This window comes from Drosophila suzukii, chromosome 2L (assembly GCF_043229965.1).
Source record: "Drosophila suzukii chromosome 2L, CBGP_Dsuzu_IsoJpt1.0, whole genome shotgun sequence".
In the NCBI taxonomy this organism is placed as follows: domain Eukaryota; kingdom Metazoa; phylum Arthropoda; class Insecta; order Diptera; family Drosophilidae; genus Drosophila; species Drosophila suzukii.
The window spans coordinates 9,016,621-9,037,737 of record NC_092080.1 but is presented as its reverse complement, the minus strand read 5'-3'; the positions used below and the strand labels follow the sequence as shown (position 1 = coordinate 9,037,737).

The window sequence follows — 21,117 nt, the reverse complement described above, 5'->3', positions numbered from 1 at the left end:
TTAAGTAATGTCAAAAATAAATTTATTTTTAATAAGTAATAAATTCTCGTTTTTATTTTGTTTAAATTAAGCCAAAACTTATAGAAAAATATATAAATATTTTTGTTTTTTATTTAACATTTTGACACTTAAATTCATTGAAAAACAAACGAATTTATTGAAACTATTGTTCCATTCCACATAAAATTTAAAATTTGTGGGCATAAAATTTAAAATTGGAAGCCAATTCATATAATCATTAATATTAACCTTTGGATATCATCCGATATTTTCGTACTCCGGTCACACTGCTGTTGCAGAAATCAGTGAATGGCAATGCTCTTAACAATCACATTTTGCCGCTTTATTGTTTATTTTTTGCATCCTTTTTATTGTTGTTGATACAATGAATTTACTACCCAAAACCCGCGAGGAGTTCGCGCAGACGGATTACTGGAACGAGTTCTTCAAGAAGCGGGGCGAAAAGGCCTTCGAGTGGTATGCATATGGGCAACAACCTTTTCGGGACTTCTCGGGGAATACTAGAGCAACATGTGTTTTTTTTTGCTCAACTAATATTTATTTTATTTCCTAAGGTATGGCGAGTATCTGGAATTGTGCGATCAGATCCATAAATATATCAAGCCGGTTGACAAAATTTTGATGCTGGGATGTGGTAACTCAAAACTTAGTATGGATATGTACGACACCGGTTTTCGGTAGGGATTTTTTATTATATCTGTCCTACCTATTACTAAATCTAATTATTATTATGATCTCTCAGGGAGATCACAAACATTGATATCTCACCCATCGCAGTGAAGAAAATGTTGGAACTGAATGCCAAAACCCGTCCTGATATGAAATTCCTAGAAATGGATGCCACAGCCATGACCTTCCCAGATGATAGCTTCTCAGTAGCTTTGGATAAGGGAACACTGGATGCTTTATTTGTGGATGATTCCCCCGAAACAAAGCTTGTAGTGGAGAACTACTTCAAGGAGATTCTGAGGACCATGCGGTGGGAAATCCACTTTATATACATCTTCGAATGCATCTCACTTTTTCCCTTTTCTATATAATAGCAATGGTGGCCGTTATGTGGGCATCTCACTGCTCCAAGAGCACATCCTTAACTTTCTGCTGGAGTTCCTGCCTAAGCACAATTGCATGCTGAGAATTGTCCATTGCCTGGGAGTGGAACAGGCCAACAAGGAGAAAAATGCCGATGATGCCTTGACAATGCCAGTTTTCGTAGTCGTTGCCACCAAGTTTAAAAGTCTTCCGATGCCTGTAAGTAGACATTATATATTGCCATAATCCTTAGCAGAAAATTAAATAATTTGCTTTGTCTATTTTCTTTCAGATCCTGGAGTTTGGTTTTGGCAACGATAAGATGCAGAGATTCACCGCAGTTTCTGAGCTGAGCAACGCAGTCTCCTCAGTACAAAAGGCCGCTTTGGTTTGCAACGGTTTGGCCAGATCCAACATAGCTGGTCACAATGAGGTGATAATGGATTTGCATCGACCTTCGGAGCAAAACCCTCGCTATACGATCCACATATTGGATAAGCCGCCAGCACGAGGCCTGGGCAAATATGCGGCGTTCATTGTTCCCCAGGGAAGAGAGGTGGAGTGGCTTTTTGCCACACCTGTTGGAAGGAAAAAGCTCCAGGACTCCGCTAACTTCCAGCGGCTGGCTGTGGTTACCCTTCATCGCGATCAAGTTTATAGTACCTTGGACGAAGTTAAGCTAGAGTTGGCCGACAGCATAAAGAACCTATCGCCGGCTGGTCTCAATGAGCAAATCCCATATCTATCACTCGGATCCGATGTGGGAAAAAGAGAGACTCTTATTTGTGGCTTCTCAAAAATATCAGGAGATTTCCGCATTGAGGAAGTGGAGGCCAACGGAAAAACCCTGCGACGCCTCATATTCCTTAGCAATCAGTTTGTCGTGCAGTCGGAAGCCTTAGTCAAAACAAGTACGTATATTTAAAATAAAATTGTACAATTTTATTAATTTATTTTATTTCAGTCAAAATAAAAGGCAAAAAGGAGCGTAAGAAGATTGACTTTGGCTACTTGGCCTGCCAGCATCATTTGTACATGTCCGTGGGTGTTCAACTGGCCACTACTTTGCAAAATCCCAAAAAGGACGTGGAGAAGGATGTGTTAGTTATCGGTTTGGGAGGCGGCGGCCTTTGCAGCTTTCTTCATGCCGCTTTACCGTAGGTTTAGGTCCTCTTTTTAAAATATTTTTTAACGCAATTGTTTTTCCAGTCAAGCCAGAATTACGGCCGTTGAAATTGATCCTATTATGTTGGAAGTGGCCGAGCAGTATTTCGAGCTAAAGCAGGATAAACGCTTCCATGTGGTTATTGATGATGGCCTGGATTTCGTCGAGCGCTGTCGCAATGAAGGTGAGAACCAACGATTTAGGTTTTTTTAAGATGTTTGTTATGCCTCTTCATTCTTAGATATCCACTTTGATGCCGTTTTGTTTGATGTGGACAGCAAGGATCTCAGCTTGGGTATGAGTTGTCCGCCCCAAAGTTTCCTAGCCAATAAAATCCTGCAGCACATAAAGGAGATCATCGGACCCAAAGGTCTCTTCATGCTCAATCTTGTGTGTCGCGATGAAAGTCTTCGCACCGAAGGCCTCGACAGTCTGCACAAAGTCTTCCCCGCTGTGTGCAGCTACAAATTAGACGAAGATATCAACGAGATTATTTACTGTGCCAACGATGAAAAGTACAAAACTGTTGAGCAGTGGAAGAAAAATATGGGGACCGCTGGCCGAGGATTGAACAGTGCCGTTAAGGAAACGAAACTTGCCAGTGATGATGCCCTAGAGGTAGCAGAGTTCCTCAGCGAGTTAAAAATATAATCTTTATAAATTAGAACCATTAGCAAAGACGATTTACGATTTTAAATAAATGTTAATTGTATTTAGTTATAAATAAAGACTAAACTATTAACTAATTTTATGTAGAAATTGCTAAAAATAACAAACTAAATGTGTGGCAATAATTTGCAAATGTTTCGTTCATCACTTAAAGTATATAATCGTGGGATTGGGCGAATATAGCAAGAATTACGAGGCTTGGAATATACGTATACAATTAACCTAGGCTGGTTTAAACTACGCAATCAAGCACACTACAAAATATATAAGTACTATACTTAAATTTGTTGTTTTTCACTTAACAGTCATTTGCATCTCACTGCAACACAAAAGGAACTCTCACTTTTCTCTTCACTTCTCGGGCCTCTTCAAAATCCTCAAAAAATAACAATTCGTTTGTACAAACAATTTATCGAATGCAAGACCCAGCAGGGTCTATCCGAATCTCTAATAGTTACAATATACGATGATGTAAAAATGAAAACACTGGGTTCTGGTTAAAAATCAAAGGCCTTGCGAAAGAGGTTGTTTAGGGCGCGTTGCTTCTTCTTGGTGGTGGATGAGGTGGTGCTACCACCACTGCCACTTCCGCTGCTGCTGCTCGCCAAACCACCGGACGTGGCGTTGCCATTCCCATTCGGGGTGATGCGTCCCTCCCCGGAGGACAGAATGGCCTCGCCCAGTATCCGGAAGGAATTCTGCGTGCCGGCGCTGGCGTTTAGGGGAAAATTGACTTCCGACAGCGACGAGCTGTCCAAACTGGCGCTGGGCAGACTCTTGCTGGCCAGCTTCGCCTGTTGTTGTTGCTGGTGCTTCTCGCTTCGCTTTAGGCGGTACCACTCCCAAGATGTGGGCTCGTGTACCGAGTGACTGTTCTTGATGCCATTGAAGCTATATCCCTTGTTTTTGCTCTTGCTAAATGGCGACTTGAAGAACGCCGGCGACGACAGACGTCGCGATTTCTTTGCACCCGGCTCTTTTTCGGTTTTCCCGTCTACTGTGTCCAGTATCTGGTAGCCAGATGGTCCCTCGGGCATGAACTCGTTGTAGGCCAAATCGCTGGTAGGTATAAAGTTGGCCAGATCATCACTGTCCAGCATCAGGCTCTCATCGAAGTCGCTTTGCGTGGCTGGTTCTTCAGCCAGTAGATCCTGCGTGAAGCTAGCTGGCGCGGATTCCTGTCGTTTTAGAGCCAGTTGTTGCAGTTGCTGCTGTGTTTTCTTTTTGCCCGCCTTGCCTGAGCTTTGCTTTACGCTTTTGAGGGTGTCTGAAACGGGAATTAGTTGTTCACACTTGGCTTTTATCGATGTTTTATAATCCGATACTTACCCACATCGAAGAACTTGTCCGTTTGCTCGCCGCAAGAGGCCTCCGTGGTATCCAGACTGTTGTGCCAGGAGTGTTTGGCTCCCTTGCGCCTGTGCAGCGAACTCCGTACATTTCCACCGCCGTTTGTGGTGGCACTTATCATATTGGCGGCAATATTATTGTTGCTGCCATAGCAAACGGAAATCTTGCGTTGCCTGTTTGGATGATTCTGTTCCTGCAAGATGGTGTCCCCACACTCCTTCAGAATGAGCATAGCCTCCTCGCTGGGACGTCGTTGTTTGGGCGTGGTTTGATTCGGCATCTGTTCGTAGGACTTGCGGCGATCCAGTTTAGTTTTGTTAGCCACAGGTGGATTGCCCGGGTGATCCTTCTTAATTAGCTGCTGCTGCTGACGACGCAACTTGCGATAGTAGACGGTGCCGAGAACGAGCATCAGAAAGATGCAGGTGCCCACAATGATGATGACCAGGATGCAGGCCTGCACCTGGTAGGACAGCGCCCTCACCTCACCGGCCAGCTCTGCGCTCTGCTGCTGGTACAGCTGCTCCTGCTCCACATATCGCCGGCTCTGATCCTCCAGCTGACGCACCGTGAGCGATTGTTGCGTCAATGTTTGCTGCAGTTCCTCCACCTGCTTTTTGTAGCGTCTCGAAAGCTCCTCCAGATACTGTCCCGACAGCGACATGTTCCGTTCGAGCGCCTATGGAAGACAGAAAGCGGCGTTCAACGCCAGTGGTTAGCAATTTTGTGGGTGGAACACAGAGAGAAATAGGTAATATACATCACCAAATATGAAATATCATTATAAATCTTAATTCGAAATTGATCAGCATACATTCAAAATATGACATTGATGATATTATTCTTCATTTAAGACATTTATATATAATATTCTACAATTTTTTTTGTAAAAGATAAAACACTCAATATTTTTATGAAAAGAAATACCAGATTTAAATATTTCTATCATTTCATGAAAATCAGATTTTACACAGCGTAATGAAAATTGTTCTTTGTGTAGCTTTAGTATTGTTTCGAATGAATTCGCATATGTATATTGATGACGTCGGTCGCCAAGGTAGCCTATTGGCTGGCAGAACTGTTACAAGGATGAACCTCTACACAATCCTTGGGCGGAGTCCAAAACGGGAAGTGGCTGCCACTTGTAATGAGCAGCCGGCACGCAAGTTGGCTATAAACAAGTCATACAAAGACTGGGAGCAGGAAGTCGAATATGGGTTACCCTTAGACGGCTAAGAAAGTTCAAGAACTTTTATGAACCTTAGGTAGTGGCATGAAACCAAGTCTAATGTTAATACATTTATTATAAATCTGTCCGATTTTCGAAGAATTAGAAGTTAAAGAAAGCAGCCTTTATAGTTTGAAAATAGTACCTAGTGTTTAATCTACAATCTATAGGGTACTAAAGGTATTTTAATTTGTAAGGGTATTTTAAGAAAATTATATTATAATTTCCTTTGATGAATAATTCTGTTAACACCCGATTCAAAATATAATTACATTAGTCCCTGCTAGTGTATAATTTTGTTTTCGGCTTCTACTGTCCCCCACTTTATCCTGCGTGGGTGTTGCCTACTGGTTTCTAGTTTATTTTTTGCACGCCAACTGATGACGCACACAAATATGCGAAAGCACTCTCGACAGGGGCAGCTTGTGGCACTCACCTTTATGCGATTGGAGAGCCTGATGAACACACTCTCCGACTGGGCGCCATTCGTAAGCTTCTGCTGCAGATTCACACCGGATCCCGTGGCTGATCCAACCGTTCCGGTGGCGCCTGTCATACCCAGATGGCCGTTTCCGTTCACCACAGCTGCTGCGGCGGCAGCTGCTCCACCGCCAGCGGTTATTGAAGCCACCGTGGTGGTCAGTAGATTGTCAATGCTTTCCCAGTTAGCCGGATTACCTTCCTCAATGGCTAGATCTCCGGTCAGCGAAGCTTCATTGGAGGACGGAGGCACATTGGTGCTCGGCGCGTTGGTGGAGATGTCCACATCGCTGGCTTCCAAAGTTGTTGAAATAGGTGGCTCCGGAGGTAGCTGCAATTTTGGCACCACTTCCTCCGAATCCGCTGGCATATTGAATATATTCACATCAGCTGGCGTGGAGTTCGTGGTGGAGATAGTTTCGCTAGAGGTCGACGACTGGTCCTCCACCGAAGGCACTTCTTGGCTGGATTCGGGCAACACAACCTCTAAACTAGGTGTTGAAGGCTCCTTCTCAGGGGTTTTTCTTATTTGGCCACCTTCGCTGCTCTCACATTCTAGCCGAACTCCCGATGCTGTGGCGTTATCCTGCAGTTTCTCTGGCGAGCTGACCTGTTGCTTTATCGCCTGCATTTTTGTTTGCTGCTGATCGGTAACATTTTGCTCCGCCTGTATCAATTTACACATGGCACCAACATGTTCCGCAGGCAGCATGGTAAGGAAATAGCTCTGTTCCTTGCCCATTTTACTCGAGAAATCTGAGCCTGTTAGACTTATGCCGAAATCCTCCTGGCACACGCGACTCTGCAGAAGATCTGCCCTCAAACGAGTGAGACTGAGAAGGACCTGCAGTTGCTGGAACTGGCAGGACAGGAGGCTGTTAATCCTCTCCACCAAGGTGCTGTTACATGTGCTGCAGCTGTACGTTTCAAATGCAGGCGTTTGACAAATCAGCGATTCCGTCGACCACTTAAGAGCCTTTGTGGGTTTAACAAGCACTTCGGCAGCCTTCTTAACAATCTGCATCACCGCATCCGAGGCGCTTTGAAAGATGTTACCACCACTGCCCACGGCTGCCTTCTGTTCCTGGGCTCCATAGTCATCGTAGAAATCATCCATGTCATCGCTAGGGCGAATCTCCGTTTCAAAAGCCTCGTATTCGGAGGTGCCGAACACTCGAAACAGCGAAAGTGGACAGAAGTGCTCATTGTTATAGTGCGATGTGATTTCAACGCGCACAAATTTTCCAAATAAATGTGGATGCAGTTCAAAGGTCTGAATTGTTCGCTTGTCCTCTGCAGCAAAGCGTCCCACATTGCTCCAATCTCGGGTGGGGTATCGCTTCGAAACGGCCACTGTAAAGTTTTTAGGGGACGAACTGAAAAGCTCATAGTTGGCCACATCCACCGTCTGGGCCTGAATAGCCTCACATAGCTCTACAACGAACCAAATCCGACTTTCGCATATACTCAGCATATACTCATCTGTGGATGTGGTGAGCACGGCTTCCGTGTGTTTAGACTCCGAGTTGTGTGCAATGATCTTAGCTCCGCAATCCGGCGAGGCGTAGTTCTTGGATCGCAGCTTTAGCAGCGGCGGCTTTCCACTCGCAGATCCCGTGTTGTTCTTGCGTTGGGCAGAGTTATTCACCACCTGCTGCTCCAGCTCCATGGCCTGCTCTCGGCTGGCCTCGGCCTCCATTTGCTTTTGCGCCCATTCGGAGAACACAGGCATGGGCACCTCCTCGTTGCCGTTCGTCAGGTTCGCTGTGGTCTCCGTCTCATTGGTTGCAGGTGATCCAGTCGATCCTCCTGCAGGTTGCAACTCCTCGCTGGTCTCATTGCTTTCACCGGCTGGAGCAGCTTCCTGTGTGGCTAATCCATCCAATTCAATGCCTCCTCCGGGATCATTTATCTTCGGCATTTGCTCATCTGAAATATACAGATCAAGGTGTTTGTTATTATTAAAATAAGTAGTTAAAATAGTAGATCGTTTTGAAGCTTACTAAACTTAAATTAAATTAAACTTAAGTTTAACATTACTTTGGAATAGTTTTCTTACCCTTTTGAGGCACTTCCTTGTCAGCCTCAAATGTTTTCTTGGGCTGATCCTGATGAGATGGCTGCTGTTGGTGTTGCTCCTCATCACTATGGTTGCCCGCTGTAACCTGGGAATCATCCAGGATAACCGATTCCAAGCGGTTCTTTGCACGATCCAGAGGCAGCTCTGTAATTGTGACAGTTGGCAGCTCCGTAATGATCTCTGGAAAGCTAAAATATAATTGCGCAATTAATACATACATATAAAAATAAAATTCTCAGAGTTTGTTTATTTTAAAGGCTTTAAAGTACATTTAATATCCCACCTCATGAACACCGTTGATATGGCTATTATTTGAGAGAACCATATAATCCAGAAGAATATTAGAAACATGGTCAGGTTTGTTTTCAGCTTTTTCAACTCACAACAAATGAACTTCATAACTAATTGTAGCAACATTTTTCTTACATTAAACTTTTTGGGGTTCTAATTGCAGGTGATAATTGGTTTAAATAAGTATTGGTTGATCAAATAACCACAGCTGTGACCCTGCTTTAGAATTAATATCTCACTAGCCTATATCCGCAAAGCAAGTGAGAACTGAGTTATAACTTAAAAGCCACGTTGGAAACTTATACAGCTGATTGCCGAGAAGCAAATATCTAGAGCAAGCCATAATACTCGACTGACGGTGGAGGTGCAAAGTATGTAAATATGGAAACAGTATTCCAATACACAATGAGAACGTTTTGTTTTTATTTTATTTTTTAAGAGTGAACTCGTAACAGCTGTGAAAAAACGCGAGGGGTACTTTAAAGGGGAGGTAAAAAAAAACCCAGACATCACTGCGAGAACTCAATGATCCATTTTTGAAGTGCAGTCGTGATAACATTCGCTTATTTATTGGTAGACATGAACTTACTGAGAATTATTTTAATTTTTAATAATTCTGGGAAACACACAGTTCAAAGAGCTTTTAAAGAGCTTAGAACTGAAACGAATTTTGAAACAACAATATTATAAATAGAAATATAATATCATTTTTGGTGACTGCAATTTTGCAAAAATATATAATGCAGTTTTGCAATTATGTTGAATTTTTGTGTAAAAATGATTTCAAGTGTCAGAAAGAATCTGACATGGGAAATGTAAAAGCCATAAATCTAATTAAGCAGACTGAATAGTACTATGTGGGACATTATATATGCCATTCAAGGAAATGTGCGTGAAAATAGAAATTGTGTCAAAAATCGGTATTAAGAAAATATTGTGGGGGCGTTGACAGTTTATAAATAAATTGATCAAATTATGTCAAATTGAGAACGTGATAAGCGCAATTATTTTTGGCAGATATAGACAAAATATATATTTGTCAGTTCAATGTTTTAATTTCTTGGTCACTGGCCGCTTTCAAAAATTCGTACAATATATTGCGAATTTACAGGGGCCTTTTAAATGCGTTTTCTCTTGTGCGTATAGCACATATGTACGTATATTAATTGTAAAATATATTATGTCATGGCTGGAGCTCTATTGTTGCCTATAAAACGCTTATACATGTGGATTTCCTGCTTCTTTATGCACGAGATTAAGTCGCAATCAGATTATTTTCTCCCCTTTCTTTGGGTTTTCCCATTTCCGTCACAAGAATTAAATGTGGATTTCAGATCTAGAATAAGTATACGTATTTTAAAGAAAAAGTGTTTGCCTAGTCTGTTATAATAATGCCCAAATCCCTACTAGTTTAAATGTATTTTAGTTCCTAAATGGGCACAGTTAAGACAGTGAAATTATTTGTTTTATTATTATTATTTATTATTTTTACGTTGTAAAAAATGTTTCTAATACATAAAAAAACAAATATTTTGCCTACAAATCAATCACCAAAAAGAAAGCAGCAACAAGTATTATGCATAAAAATACAAATAATCTCGAACTCGAGTATACTGTAAATAATTTCAACAATTTCAACGCGCTTTTGACATAATCAAAAGACAACAAATGAATGATGTTTTGAAAAAAAAAGACACAAAAGCAATTGAAAAGTGAGTAACTGACCTAACCAAATGAAATCTTTTGAGGGGCGAAAAATGTAGCTGCTTTTACTTTATTATTTGTAAATAGCTTCAAAAACTTATTAACATGGTGAATATGGACTTATGAGAAAGTTTAAACATATATTTGATATCAAACCCTCAAGATTTTCTGAGTTACAAATACAGACGCCGCCTCGGCATCATCTTCAACTGATCTTCATTTATACAAGCAGGAAACTTGAGATGACAGTAGGGAACAAAAAATTCAACTTTTAAGTGGATTGGCCCACCTCGAATCTCTCAAGCCCTCACGAAACAAAGTGGTTCGAAAAAGGTGAGAAAAAAGGGCATTTCGAGGGGCGACATGCAACTATTAGCGCACATTTGTATGCATTTTTATTACATAATAAACCAGAGAGTGTCTATCGGTAAATGCAGGCTACTCCATCCATTTTGTTCGTTTAAAGGTCCCAAGCTAATTAACCGAAATTTGCAACTGTTAGTTCCTCTTTCTCTTAGTTTAAAGGAAAAGTGTATCAAATAGGTGTTTAACCAAGGTGTTAAACGCGTCCAATTCGCGGAAGACTTCCCATTTCTGCCAGGCCAACATATGTAAATTTACCTCTTATACCCAGGTATTCTATAATAATTATTGGCCTGTGCCGCGAGTCGTGTCAACAACGCCCACAATCCTCCAAAAGTCCCAGGTCCCAAGAAGGAAAACTCCCCAGCTGGCTATGAATATATATATATGCGTACATATATATTTATGACTTGTCTGAACAACAACGCATGGTAAAGTATTCAAACTGTCTGCCTGGGCAGTAAGTCAACCCATGTAAGGCATTTTGGGTTAACCTGGCCGTTCCGGCAGTTGCGTTTTTCTTGATATTTTCTTCTCTTTTTTTTTGCACCAACTTGTCTACACGTTTGTCAGGAATTTCTGGCTTTTCTTTTCGGCTGAATTTTGAATAAATTAATAAATGCAACATACATATTCCAGCAACGATGTGAAAATTGGCTCAGTTTTTGACGAGTGTGAAAAGTGAAAATATTTTATAGGTGCAGCTCTTTTAGAGGAACTCTCTTTTTATGCAGTTTGATATTTATCAATCAAATGTCCCAAAAAACGACGAATATATTCAATATTTATAAAAATTTTAGTTGCCTACTGAATTTTATTTATTAGTATTTTAACGATTTGTTAATAACAGTTAAGAACCCAATTAGGGATGATTGGCAAACTCAAATTTTAAGCATGAGGTTAACCCAGAAAAAGATTCGATGAAGTTGAACCAAAACAAAACTATGAAAACATAAATGAATGTTAATTATCATTGCAATTTTCACTATATATCTTTTATGTGTCTGGTCTGCGGGTTGAAATATTTATAATGTCTTTTGTCGTTATTCTCGGACAGCTTTGAAATGTCTCCCGCACATGAAATATCGCTCAAATTCACAACTATATATTTTCTATTGTGGGTGTGCTCTTACCCACTTACAATTATTATAGATCAACCATCTAGTATTTGTTCCTCGCAAATCTCTCGACTTCTGTTTGCTCTCCATCAAAATTTGCACAACTTAGAGTGGCTACAAATAGTGATTTGATGAACAAACTAAATTATAAACATTTGGTGGCAGTTTAGCTTAATGGGCATCCGGTTGGCAGATCAAACAGCAACTGAGCCAAAGCCACAATCAATATTGCCACTTGACAAACAGTAGGTGTTGGCGGAAATAATTGCAATTAAGAGCTATTATTCATATTTACTTGATCGATATGCGAAATCAATTTTTGGGTCAGGTTACGTTTTGCGGATAGTAAACATTGATTGGGGATTATTAAAAAAGGATATCAGCTGTGGTTCTTGATGTTTTGGTTTATCCTAATAGAAAGTCCTTAAAAGGAATCATTGTTTTGTTGGAACACAAAGGAAAAATATAACGATATGAAAATCAAAATGTTTGGTTTATTTTTAGGAAACGTCCTTCAATTTTTTTTCTATATCATTAAAAAATGTTTTTAAATATTCTTTGACATTGATAATAAAGGTAAATTATGTATTTATATTTTTTAATAAAAATGTTTGGTTTTTTTGTAGAAAGGGTTTAAAATTTTTTTTAAATGACTAAAAAGAAGTTTGAATATTTTTTGTCATTGGAACTTTTTATATTTATATTTTAATAAAAATCGTCTTTCTTTTAATATTACGTTTTCGAATAAAAAGTACTTTAAAACTTAATATAGAAATCCTTTACTAACATACAAAATGGTTAAAAACATGTTTTTCCAAAATCCTAACTATATATTGTTATGTTTTCTCTTTGTGCCGGCAATTACTTGACGATTCCGAATAAAAATCAAGTGTTTTGTGAAAAAGTGCACTGCAGGCACATCTACACACACACACACACGCGATCGCGTTGGTTGACAAGGATATCAAGGATACTATGTGGAAGATAGGATTCCGATTCACGATCTCAAACACCCAACGATGGGAGGATGAGGACGAGGTGGCACCACCGGCAAGGTAGCGGAGCGCACGATCGCACCACTGGAAATCGAAATGAGAACTGAACGTATTACGGAGTCGGCTCTAGGTAATTGTGGTCCAAGTGTGCAGATATATTTGACGGCATATCTCGGAGAGTCAACAAGCTCGAGCTCCAAGAGGCATACCACATATATATGGTGTATGGTGTCTCTCCCCATAGAGAGATTGTCGGAAAGAGAGCATTACCTCAGCAAAACCGAGACATCGACATCGACATCTCGCAATCATCTCGCATCGGCCTGCACTTGCAGTTGAGAAGCAGCGGCATCGACTGCATTTTGCCGGCAAACTTGTCGCACAGCTTCCACCTTCTCTCTATAAAAAAAAAAAAAACTAACGCCTCTGTGTGTGTTGCCTCCAAAAAAATCCAAATTGATGGCCAGAAAGGAAAGCCTCTAAAAGAGGCAATACTTCAAATGCGCTCAGGTGTGAGTAGATCATTTTTCAAAGGCCCCTTCTTGAGGAAGTTACACGCCAGCCGAACTATTAAAACATTGAGAGTGATAAAATAAATCACGAACCAATTATTCACCAAGATATCATACAATTAAAGAAGGGAAAATAAAAAAAAAGTGATTAAGGAACTACGAAAATTTGATGTAAGTAGTTGATAAACAATTAAGAGACTGAGAAAAATTGTTTTTATTAATTTAAAAGTAGAACTAAATAAATAACTTTAATCTTAACCCTTGAACCCTTGAATCTTAAACTTGAAGCGCTGTGCTACCAAATAATTAAATAAATATTTACAAAAGTAAACTCTGTTTTTAAGAAAGTACTAAACTTAAAAACAAATTTGGGCATACTAAAAAAAGTAGCCAACCGTATATATTTGGTAAACATACGAAAAAGTAACAAAATTAATCAAGCATTTAATGAACCCAATTAAATTGTTATATATTTAATTTTCTCTTTTTTTGTGGCTTTAAATTAATACTAAATCAATAAAATATATTGCCTTACACAAAAAAATGCATCCCCTCACTACTTTCGAATAACTTTCGTGTCACCTTAATTGGCTGAATTTGGATTGGCAGTATAAAAATGTATTAAATAATTATATCTTTTTTGGTACAATAAAAATACCGATCAGGAAAGTCATTTCAAATTTTATATTCATTTTGCGAGCAGCTCAAGGCTTTCCACCCACTGCCAGGCGGTAGCAGGCAGCAGCGGCGCAGGGGGGGAAAATAGATTTTCCACACCAAGACAGTTTTCCCAAAGCATTTTTGGTGGGCCGAATGGATTGCGCTGTGTTCCTTGCCCGGGGGCACAGCTGCATTTGGGTGGCAAAAGGTGTCGGAAACGGCTTTAGCCCCCACAATGGATCCCCGATCTCGATGGCGATGGCGATGGCGATGGCGATGCCTAGATGCCAGTGCCCTTTTCCACAGGAAGCCCGCTGGTCTGGGGGTTTGGCCTCGCCATGTGACAGGTTTATGTCTAAATCTGTTGGCCAGCCAGGACCATTAGCATGCAGCGTGGGCCAGGCCCAAAAAATGGGGGAAAAACAAAAAATTATACAAGAAAATAACTGGGATATATCCTCGTATTATCTTTATGAATATAAAATGCTTACTTTGCCCCGTGAGTCTGGGCTGTATACATATATATTTTATGACCGGCGATAGCGATCGATGGCTGGGACAGAGACATCAGGCCAATAAATATGAGCAAATATTTAGCCAAGCATAATTGCAAGTGCAACGGAAAGTGAAATTGTTAATCGTAAATTTGCAACGTGGGCACAGACAGATTGCACTGTTGGCCAAACAAATAAGGTCTATAAAATCAAATTTGCCTGGGTGAAAGACATAGCCACAGTGCCGCCAATTGTCTTTGATGCGTGTGTGTTTAGCAATTTGTTTTGACTCCTTTTGTGCAACCACGGCAACAAAAAGGTTATGCGGGCCAAAAGTGTCAATTGAATTGAACGATGCCAACTGCAGCAGTTGCAGTTGCAATTGCGATTGCTGTTGCTGTTGCTTTTGCTGTTGCACTTGCCGCAGCAACGCCATTGAAAGATAAACACTTGTAATGCGAAAGTGTTTTCGAACCCAAAGCGCTTACACAATGAGCCATGGCAACAGCGGCAGCAACATCGGCAGCAAATGCAACACCAACCGGCAGCAGCAATAATAACAGAAACTCTCCACAGGGAAAAATTAAGGGTCCATTAAATTTAAATTACCCTACCATTACTTTTTTTTACTATTTTTTAAAAAATATTTTTCATTAACTTTTATTAAATTTGGATTTCTATTTAACTATCCTTCAGAAAAATCTCCCAAGCTCAACAGTTTGAATCAGTCGGCTGTCTTCCATTAGCGGACACAGGGAAAAGCTCTGCTGGATATCTGTCGCCATACGTACAGTGTACAGCAAAAGTTGGCACACATATATCGATGAATATTAATCAAGAAAATGAAAAACAAAATATCATTGTATTTAAAATTTCAATTCTACAAATAAGAATCAGAAAAAAAACATTTACAACCAAAAAGGGTTTTAAACCAAAATATAGCAATTATTTCTCTCAGTGGGTCTTAAAAAATAGTTAGGCACACATACGAGTTGTTAAGTGGTTGAAGTATTGGCAGAGCCTTCAGTTAGTTGAGTGGGCGTTCAGGGGCGGAGGGAGCATAATCAGGAAAGGGGCTCTAAACTGCGAAAGAAAGTTGCAATTGCAGCTGGGGATTTTATGGGTATTTTTTTCTGAGTGCCTTAGAGGGTGGATTCCAGTTCAGAGTTTAGGTCACAGCGAAGCAATTGAACTTTGTGTTAAGATGGCTGCCAAGATCCTTGATCGGTAGTTTAGATAGTGCATGTTTTTATGCATTTTGCATATTATGTTTATGGCTATGTAGATGATCGTATCTGCGAAGCTGACAGGTTATGTAAATAAATCAGGATCTCTGCCTCCGGAAAACAACTAAAAAATGCAAATCCATAATTTGATTGCAATGATGCAATTTAATTATAAAGATATTCCAAAAATGCAGGTTTTTTTTTCGAAACAAAAAAAATGGACTCCCACAACTCAATAAACCTCCATCAAGAGTGCAAGCAAACAAACAGTTTACTCAGTTTCCACTGAAGAATTTCGTATTAATTTGTTTAACAACAAAAAAAACACTGTATAATAACTCAAAGTCGCGGCAGCAGCTGCCTTGCCACCACCCACTTCACCCCCATTGGAACACCTACGCGTCTCGAACATTTTTCACTCCGCACGATGCCAAAACGTCTACACGTCTACGTCTATGTCTAGGGGGTCTGGTCTCCCCAACCCCTCCGGCTTTTTCGCCAGATAATCAGTAACAAATAACAAATGCAAGAGACCAAAACAAGGGGAGCAAAAAGACATGAGAGGAAAATGCCGGCAGAAACCGGCTTTTCTCTCTCTCCGCTGATCGCGAGAGTTTTTATTTTGTTTTCCGATTTTCATTAGAGAGGCGCCTAAAAAAAAAAGAAATGAATGAAAAATACGAGAGGAATGCTAGCGAAAAAAGACAGGTGAAGGCGTACGACAGCGGCTTAATCAATGCAGTTGGACGAGATCAGTAATCGGCGATCACCTGGCGATCAACGATCAACGATCAGCGATCAAAATTGATTGACGAAAGTCAATGGGCGCACGCTCACAATCAATTAAGTATTCGGACATTGAGGCGTGGCGATAAGATCGATCATTTCATTCCGTTCCATTCGGTCGTGGGAGTGGATCGTTTGTGACGATCGTTGAGCGATCATTGACAGCGGATCAGCGGTAGTTATACTATATATATATATATGTATAAAATAATCCTCCGAAGCTGCAAGTCCGAGACATTTGCATAAGTGCCAATTGGCTGATCGCCTCAACGATCTGTGAATTTTATCGCCAAGTCCATGGAACACACGGAAAAAATAGAGATCGGTTTAAACTCGGTGATATACAAATACAAAAGATGAAGTATTATAAAGAATAATAAGTTTTTTTCATTTATTTAAATGTTTATTTTTATACTGTGACCCTAATACATTTGCAATTCGATGTAGTTACATCTTTCTTTCTTTTTTCATTGAATTCTTTATCATTTATCAGAAAAAGATTGTTTTTTTGATTGGTTAAACTATTATATTCCCATTATTTACCGTCAGTAACAGATTTCTAACAAGCTCTACGATCGAAAACTTTTTATAAAAACCACTTCACCTAAATAGAACACTCAATTACTCAAAAAGATATTATAATATTAAAATAGATATTTTCGTAGAACCTCCAACCTTCAACATTTTTCCCTGTGCAACTGAGCTTTATTATACGTACACACATGATAATGGCTTTTTGCCAAGTTTGATTACGCTAAACAAGATCATGATGCATTTGAAAGCCCAAATTGTAAAATCTCTTTAGAGAGTCCTTTGCATCGAAAGTGAAAGTAATTCCCCGACCAGCGAAAGATTCGCTCGCCGATCACCTGCCAGATACTTGGATACTACACACCAACTACTTTATATACAGCTTTTGGTCTCTGTCAGTAAATGTGTGAAATGTCTGGAAGGCCAAAATGGATTTTGATTCTGTCGGCTGCGTGCTACCGACGCGGCTGGAAAAATTTATTTATGTCTGTCAGGAGTTGTTGGCGAAAATTGTTCGAGGAAAATGCAAAAAATGAAAGTAAATTTCGTACTGATAAAGCCATTTACGGGGCCAGCCAGACACAAACATGACATCAAATCGAAGCCAGGTCTGATTCGATCCCATTTAACACTTTTACCACCCTCGATAAAGCACTGCACTAAAATCAAGTCGCAAACGATATGGAAATATGTTCGACGAAGCCTTTAAAGGATCTGCGCGAATAAAAGTTGGCACTTCGATACCTCGTAATGGTTTGGTGTTTATCGCTGTTTGGTGTTTATAAAATTACAGTCTAGAAAGAAACTGTGGTATAAATAATTAGGAATTCTTCGCACAAGTTCATTAGTAATTTTATTGGCTTTAAGGGTATTTAATTTTTTTTTTTTTTTGTATTCTTTAATGAATTAGTTAAGGCATTTTTAGGTTTGGTATGATCTTTTAAGGTTATGAGTTCGACACTTTCTTAAGAACTCTTAAAACAAAACGTACTTTGTCTCCAGCTTAAAACAATAAAGGAATATCAACTTTCTGGTGTATTTAAGTCTAAACTTGAAACAGGTTGCTTTTGTCTCATCTTAGTTTTCCATGGAACTTGTGGCACCCACAGTACCTGCGAATCGTAAACCGTAGTTTGGTTTTTTTTCTACTCTTTTGGATGAATGAAATGGCCGGCCACCAATAGATAGGCCCAGACTGACTGACGGAGGAGGCATTTAGAAAGTACACTCACGCCGAGGAGGCGGGTGGGGGAAAATAAATTGAAAAACTGTAAAGCAAATTACCGGCAAAAGGCATTGTGACAAGACAACGCGTGGGTGATCGCCGGAGCTCTGGAGTTGGAGTTGCAGCTACGCTGGATTTGAATCGGTATGGTATGGTATGGAAATGGCACTGGGTTCGGGCATTGGGCGATCACGTCTGGACAGAGACAGTTTCGTATATAATTCACATATAGTTTGGCCCCCGGTTACGAAATGGCCCCGAATGAGTTATTATTTAAAATATTTTACCATATGTCGGTTTAACTGCTAAAACCTAATAAACCCAGGGCTATATAAGCACATAAATTGGCGAAAGGAATTTCTAGAATTGGGCGGCAGCTATACGATATAAATGTTATTATTATAGCAGTACTTAATTATAAATAATTATGTTAGTATGAGACGAGCAATTAATAAGACAATCTTTAAATTTCAACCAGAGCATTCTAATAAACTCTTTGGTAGATGGAAATGTCTAGGAAAAATATTCCAGAAATTGTCATCAAAATAAGTAAGTCAACATAACTTAATAATCACTTAAGCAAATATAAATAGTTAACACATCTGAAAGTTAAGTTCATAGGTACCAACCCAAACGATGAGAATTCCCATAAAACAAAACTATACCCATAAAATCTATAACCAGATAAGATTGCTTAAAGGCGCCAACAAACCGTCTAAAAATAGACCCCAGTTACGTAGCAGAAAGCAATTACTGCACTTAATCAATATCAAGTTGCGGGGGTAAAATTCTATCAATGAAATGTAAATAAATGCATGTGGTTTGTATACTATGTAATATTATACCATACATAGCGTATGAGAAATACATACAACCTGAGGCCTGCCAGCAAAACAATTATCAGCAATTGTAAGTGCCTTTGCGATGTCGCGTGCAAGTAAAGTAAACAGAACTCTGGGAAATGCCTGGGAAAATAAAATTAAAAAACAAATGAGCATGACGCCACACGTCGCTGGCGGATAGTATCATATAGCCCATCGATAATAATACTATTGGACAGTGCTATTTATAGGAAACAAAGGCAAACCCCCAGCAAACCAGCAAAACATTCAGCGGTGACCTTGCCAGCGAGCAAAAGAGTGAAAGGCATCTTTGATCTCACCCAGATGTCGATGTGTTGCATGCAGAGCATGTGAACGAACTCAAAGCGTGCCCGCAACTTCAAGACGTGACAACAACAAACCCGGAGTGCGGATAAGGTTTTGTCGGAAAGCAGAGGAACCCCTATATAATAAACGAATTGCTTAAGTACAGCTGATAACAGCAGTTGTACAGAGATGAAGGCCATTGCCCAGGAACCTAATCTATTTTCTTCAGCTTCTTAAAATGAATATTAAAAGCATGTAACACAAGAAAAAATTTTCCACACTATGTCTATTGAATTACAGCTTCAAAAAACAGAGCTTACAATTTCGCATGTATATAAATACCTACACAACATTTTTTTTTGAGAATAAAAATCCAGTTTTTCGGGATCATCAAACAATATATGAAAAAAGGGAGTTGTATTTCAGTCGTACATGCAACTTCTTGCCATTTTTTTATCTGCCCCTATATCGTTTTATTCCAGATTCTTCCCTTCATTTCTGGTCTCGGCAAAATAAATGAAATTGGCCTTTGTTGTAGCCCTCATGTTTAATTCATGTTCAAGTTCAAGCAAATAAGTCACGTCGATTGGGAAATACTTTCGTATTGATAACTGAAATTGCGCCAGTGGGAAATACATACTACCCCTGGAAACACAAATTGAAAGGCACGTCAGTGGGTCACAAGAACTTATCAGTAAAAACCCAGTCGTTCCTAAGTCAAGTGCATAGGTATGTATACAACACGACACCGGGGAAAATAATGTACAATCAAAGCATTCTTGGGAAAAAAATTGGATCCTGCTCTAATAATTTAAAAAAGAAACAATTTTACTATAGTGATATTCAAAACCTTCTTTCTTCTAATTATAAACATGTTAGTAAGGAAGTCTTTAAATTAAAAATAGTTACTAATAAACAAGAAGGTCTGTAATTTTTGTATTTGTTAGTAAACATGTTTAAATATTTGTTTATTTGAACAACTCATTATTGAATCACCTTAAACGTGAAATTCTAAAGATCTCTGACGTATGTTTACCTTAATAGCTTCTTTATAACCACTATGATGTTGCCCGCGAGTGTAGGATCAATAAACCACTCACCTTTCTTCCGCCTGCGTATGTTGTTGTTGCTGCAGCTGAGGCGATTGTATTACCACCTCCGCCTCCTCCAATTCCTTTGGTTGCTCTAATTGCTGTGATTCACTAAAACTATGCACTTGTCCGTCATTATTACGGTTATTATAATTTAATTGATTATTTGGCACTTGGGCGGTGGATGAGGGGGCGTCACCATCAGCGGCTAAATCGAATTCACTAACATATTCACTATGGCTACTTGCACGTTGATGTGCGGATAACGTGGGCCGTTCCTCCCCCTCTGACGTGTCCCCCGATATTGGCCGTCTGCCAGATTGAGACTCCGCAGAGGATGCCGCAAGTATGATGGGTTCACCACCATCTGGAGCGGGTAGTTGAACTTCTGCTCCGTCGTCGGGGGGCGGGGGCGGAGGATCCGGTTTTGGTAGCGCCGCCGGTTCTTCCCGATTTAAGTGAGTCTTCCGAGCTGCATCCATAGTTCCCACGGCCGGGACCGAATCTCCATCGCTACTTTGCGTTTGTGCATCTGCAGCTGCCACATTGTCGTACAACCAGAAACAGCAGCTGCAATCGGAAAATCCGGAAAAGCACTTAGAAAACACTCCTTATATAGAAAGTCGCTTGATTTCCTCACCTCAGCAGCAGATTTATGTACATAAAGCGCACTAAATGCAGTCGCATGTGCATCGTTTTAGTCGCTTTAACTTAACTTAACCGTGGCCTAAAGCCTAATTGGCTTTTACTATTTAACTATTTTTGCAAAACTGACGAGGCAGACGTTCGCCAAAAGATACATTTATCGTCCTGCCAGCGCTTTTGTCATGGGTCTCGTAAGAAAAGGCAACGATTTTGCGGCGCTTGAACTTGATCTAGGTACTATTACACATCCTACTTCTTAATTTGTTAGTTTAAATAATAATAATAAATTAAAAGCGCTGCAAA

At 39.9% G+C, this 21,117-nt stretch overlaps 2 protein-coding genes across 4 annotated transcripts; one reads left to right on the top strand and one right to left on the bottom strand.

The window, feature by feature from the left end:
* Nucleotides 1-303: 303 nt before the first annotated feature.
* Nucleotides 304-2,964, top strand: LOC108018810 (eEF1A lysine and N-terminal methyltransferase homolog). The gene is made up of 8 exons (XM_017086399.4): nt 304-477; nt 576-698; nt 764-1,000; nt 1,065-1,272; nt 1,346-1,964; nt 2,018-2,210; nt 2,263-2,402; nt 2,460-2,964. Exons 1-8 carry the CDS (start codon nt 386-388, stop codon nt 2,867-2,869), a joined length of 2,022 nt encoding a protein of 673 aa, XP_016941888.2. The 5' UTR covers nt 304-385; the 3' UTR covers nt 2,870-2,964.
* Nucleotides 2,902-21,053, bottom strand: LOC108018792 (SUN domain-containing ossification factor). Of its 3 annotated transcripts, none has more exons than XM_017086380.4 (6): nt 20,810-21,053; nt 20,179-20,739; nt 8,005-8,213; nt 5,902-7,874; nt 4,217-4,916; nt 2,902-4,154 (listed from the first exon to the last, which is right to left on the bottom strand). In XM_017086380.4, exons 1-6 carry the CDS (start codon nt 20,860-20,862, stop codon nt 3,385-3,387), a joined length of 4,266 nt encoding a protein of 1,421 aa, XP_016941869.2. In that variant the 5' UTR covers nt 20,863-21,053; the 3' UTR covers nt 2,902-3,384. The 3 variants fall into 3 exon arrangements, with proteins under 3 accessions (XP_016941869.2, XP_036669125.2, XP_070851510.1); XM_036813230.3 differs by lacking the exons at nt 20,179-20,739; nt 20,810-21,053 and adding exons at nt 8,309-8,330; nt 8,409-8,457; XM_070995409.1 differs by lacking the exons at nt 20,179-20,739; nt 20,810-21,053 and adding an exon at nt 8,309-8,582.
* Between the last annotated feature and the right edge of the window lie 64 nt (nt 21,054-21,117).

Bases quoted from the DNA above. Each gene is read 5' to 3' on its own strand.
- LOC108018810 (XM_017086399.4), top strand. From the start codon at position 386: ATGAATTTACTACCCAAAACCCGCGAGGAGTTCGCGCAGACGGATTAC. The intron at 478-575 runs GTATGCATATGG...TTATTTCCTAAG, and splicing joins GGCGAAAAGGCCTTCGAGTG to GTATGGCGAGTATCTGGAAT. The intron at 2,211-2,262 runs GTAGGTTTAGGT...TTGTTTTTCCAG, and splicing joins TTTCTTCATGCCGCTTTACC to TCAAGCCAGAATTACGGCCG.
- LOC108018792 (XM_017086380.4), bottom strand. From the start codon at position 20,862: ATGCACATGCGACTGCATTTAGTGCGCTTTATGTACATAAATCTGCTG. The intron at 8,214-20,178 runs GTGAGTGGTTTA...ATTATATTTTAG, and splicing joins CATACGCAGGCGGAAGAAAG to CTTTCCAGAGATCATTACGG. The intron at 4,917-5,901 runs GTGAGTGCCACA...TGTCTTCCATAG, and splicing joins GGCTCTCCAATCGCATAAAG to GCGCTCGAACGGAACATGTC.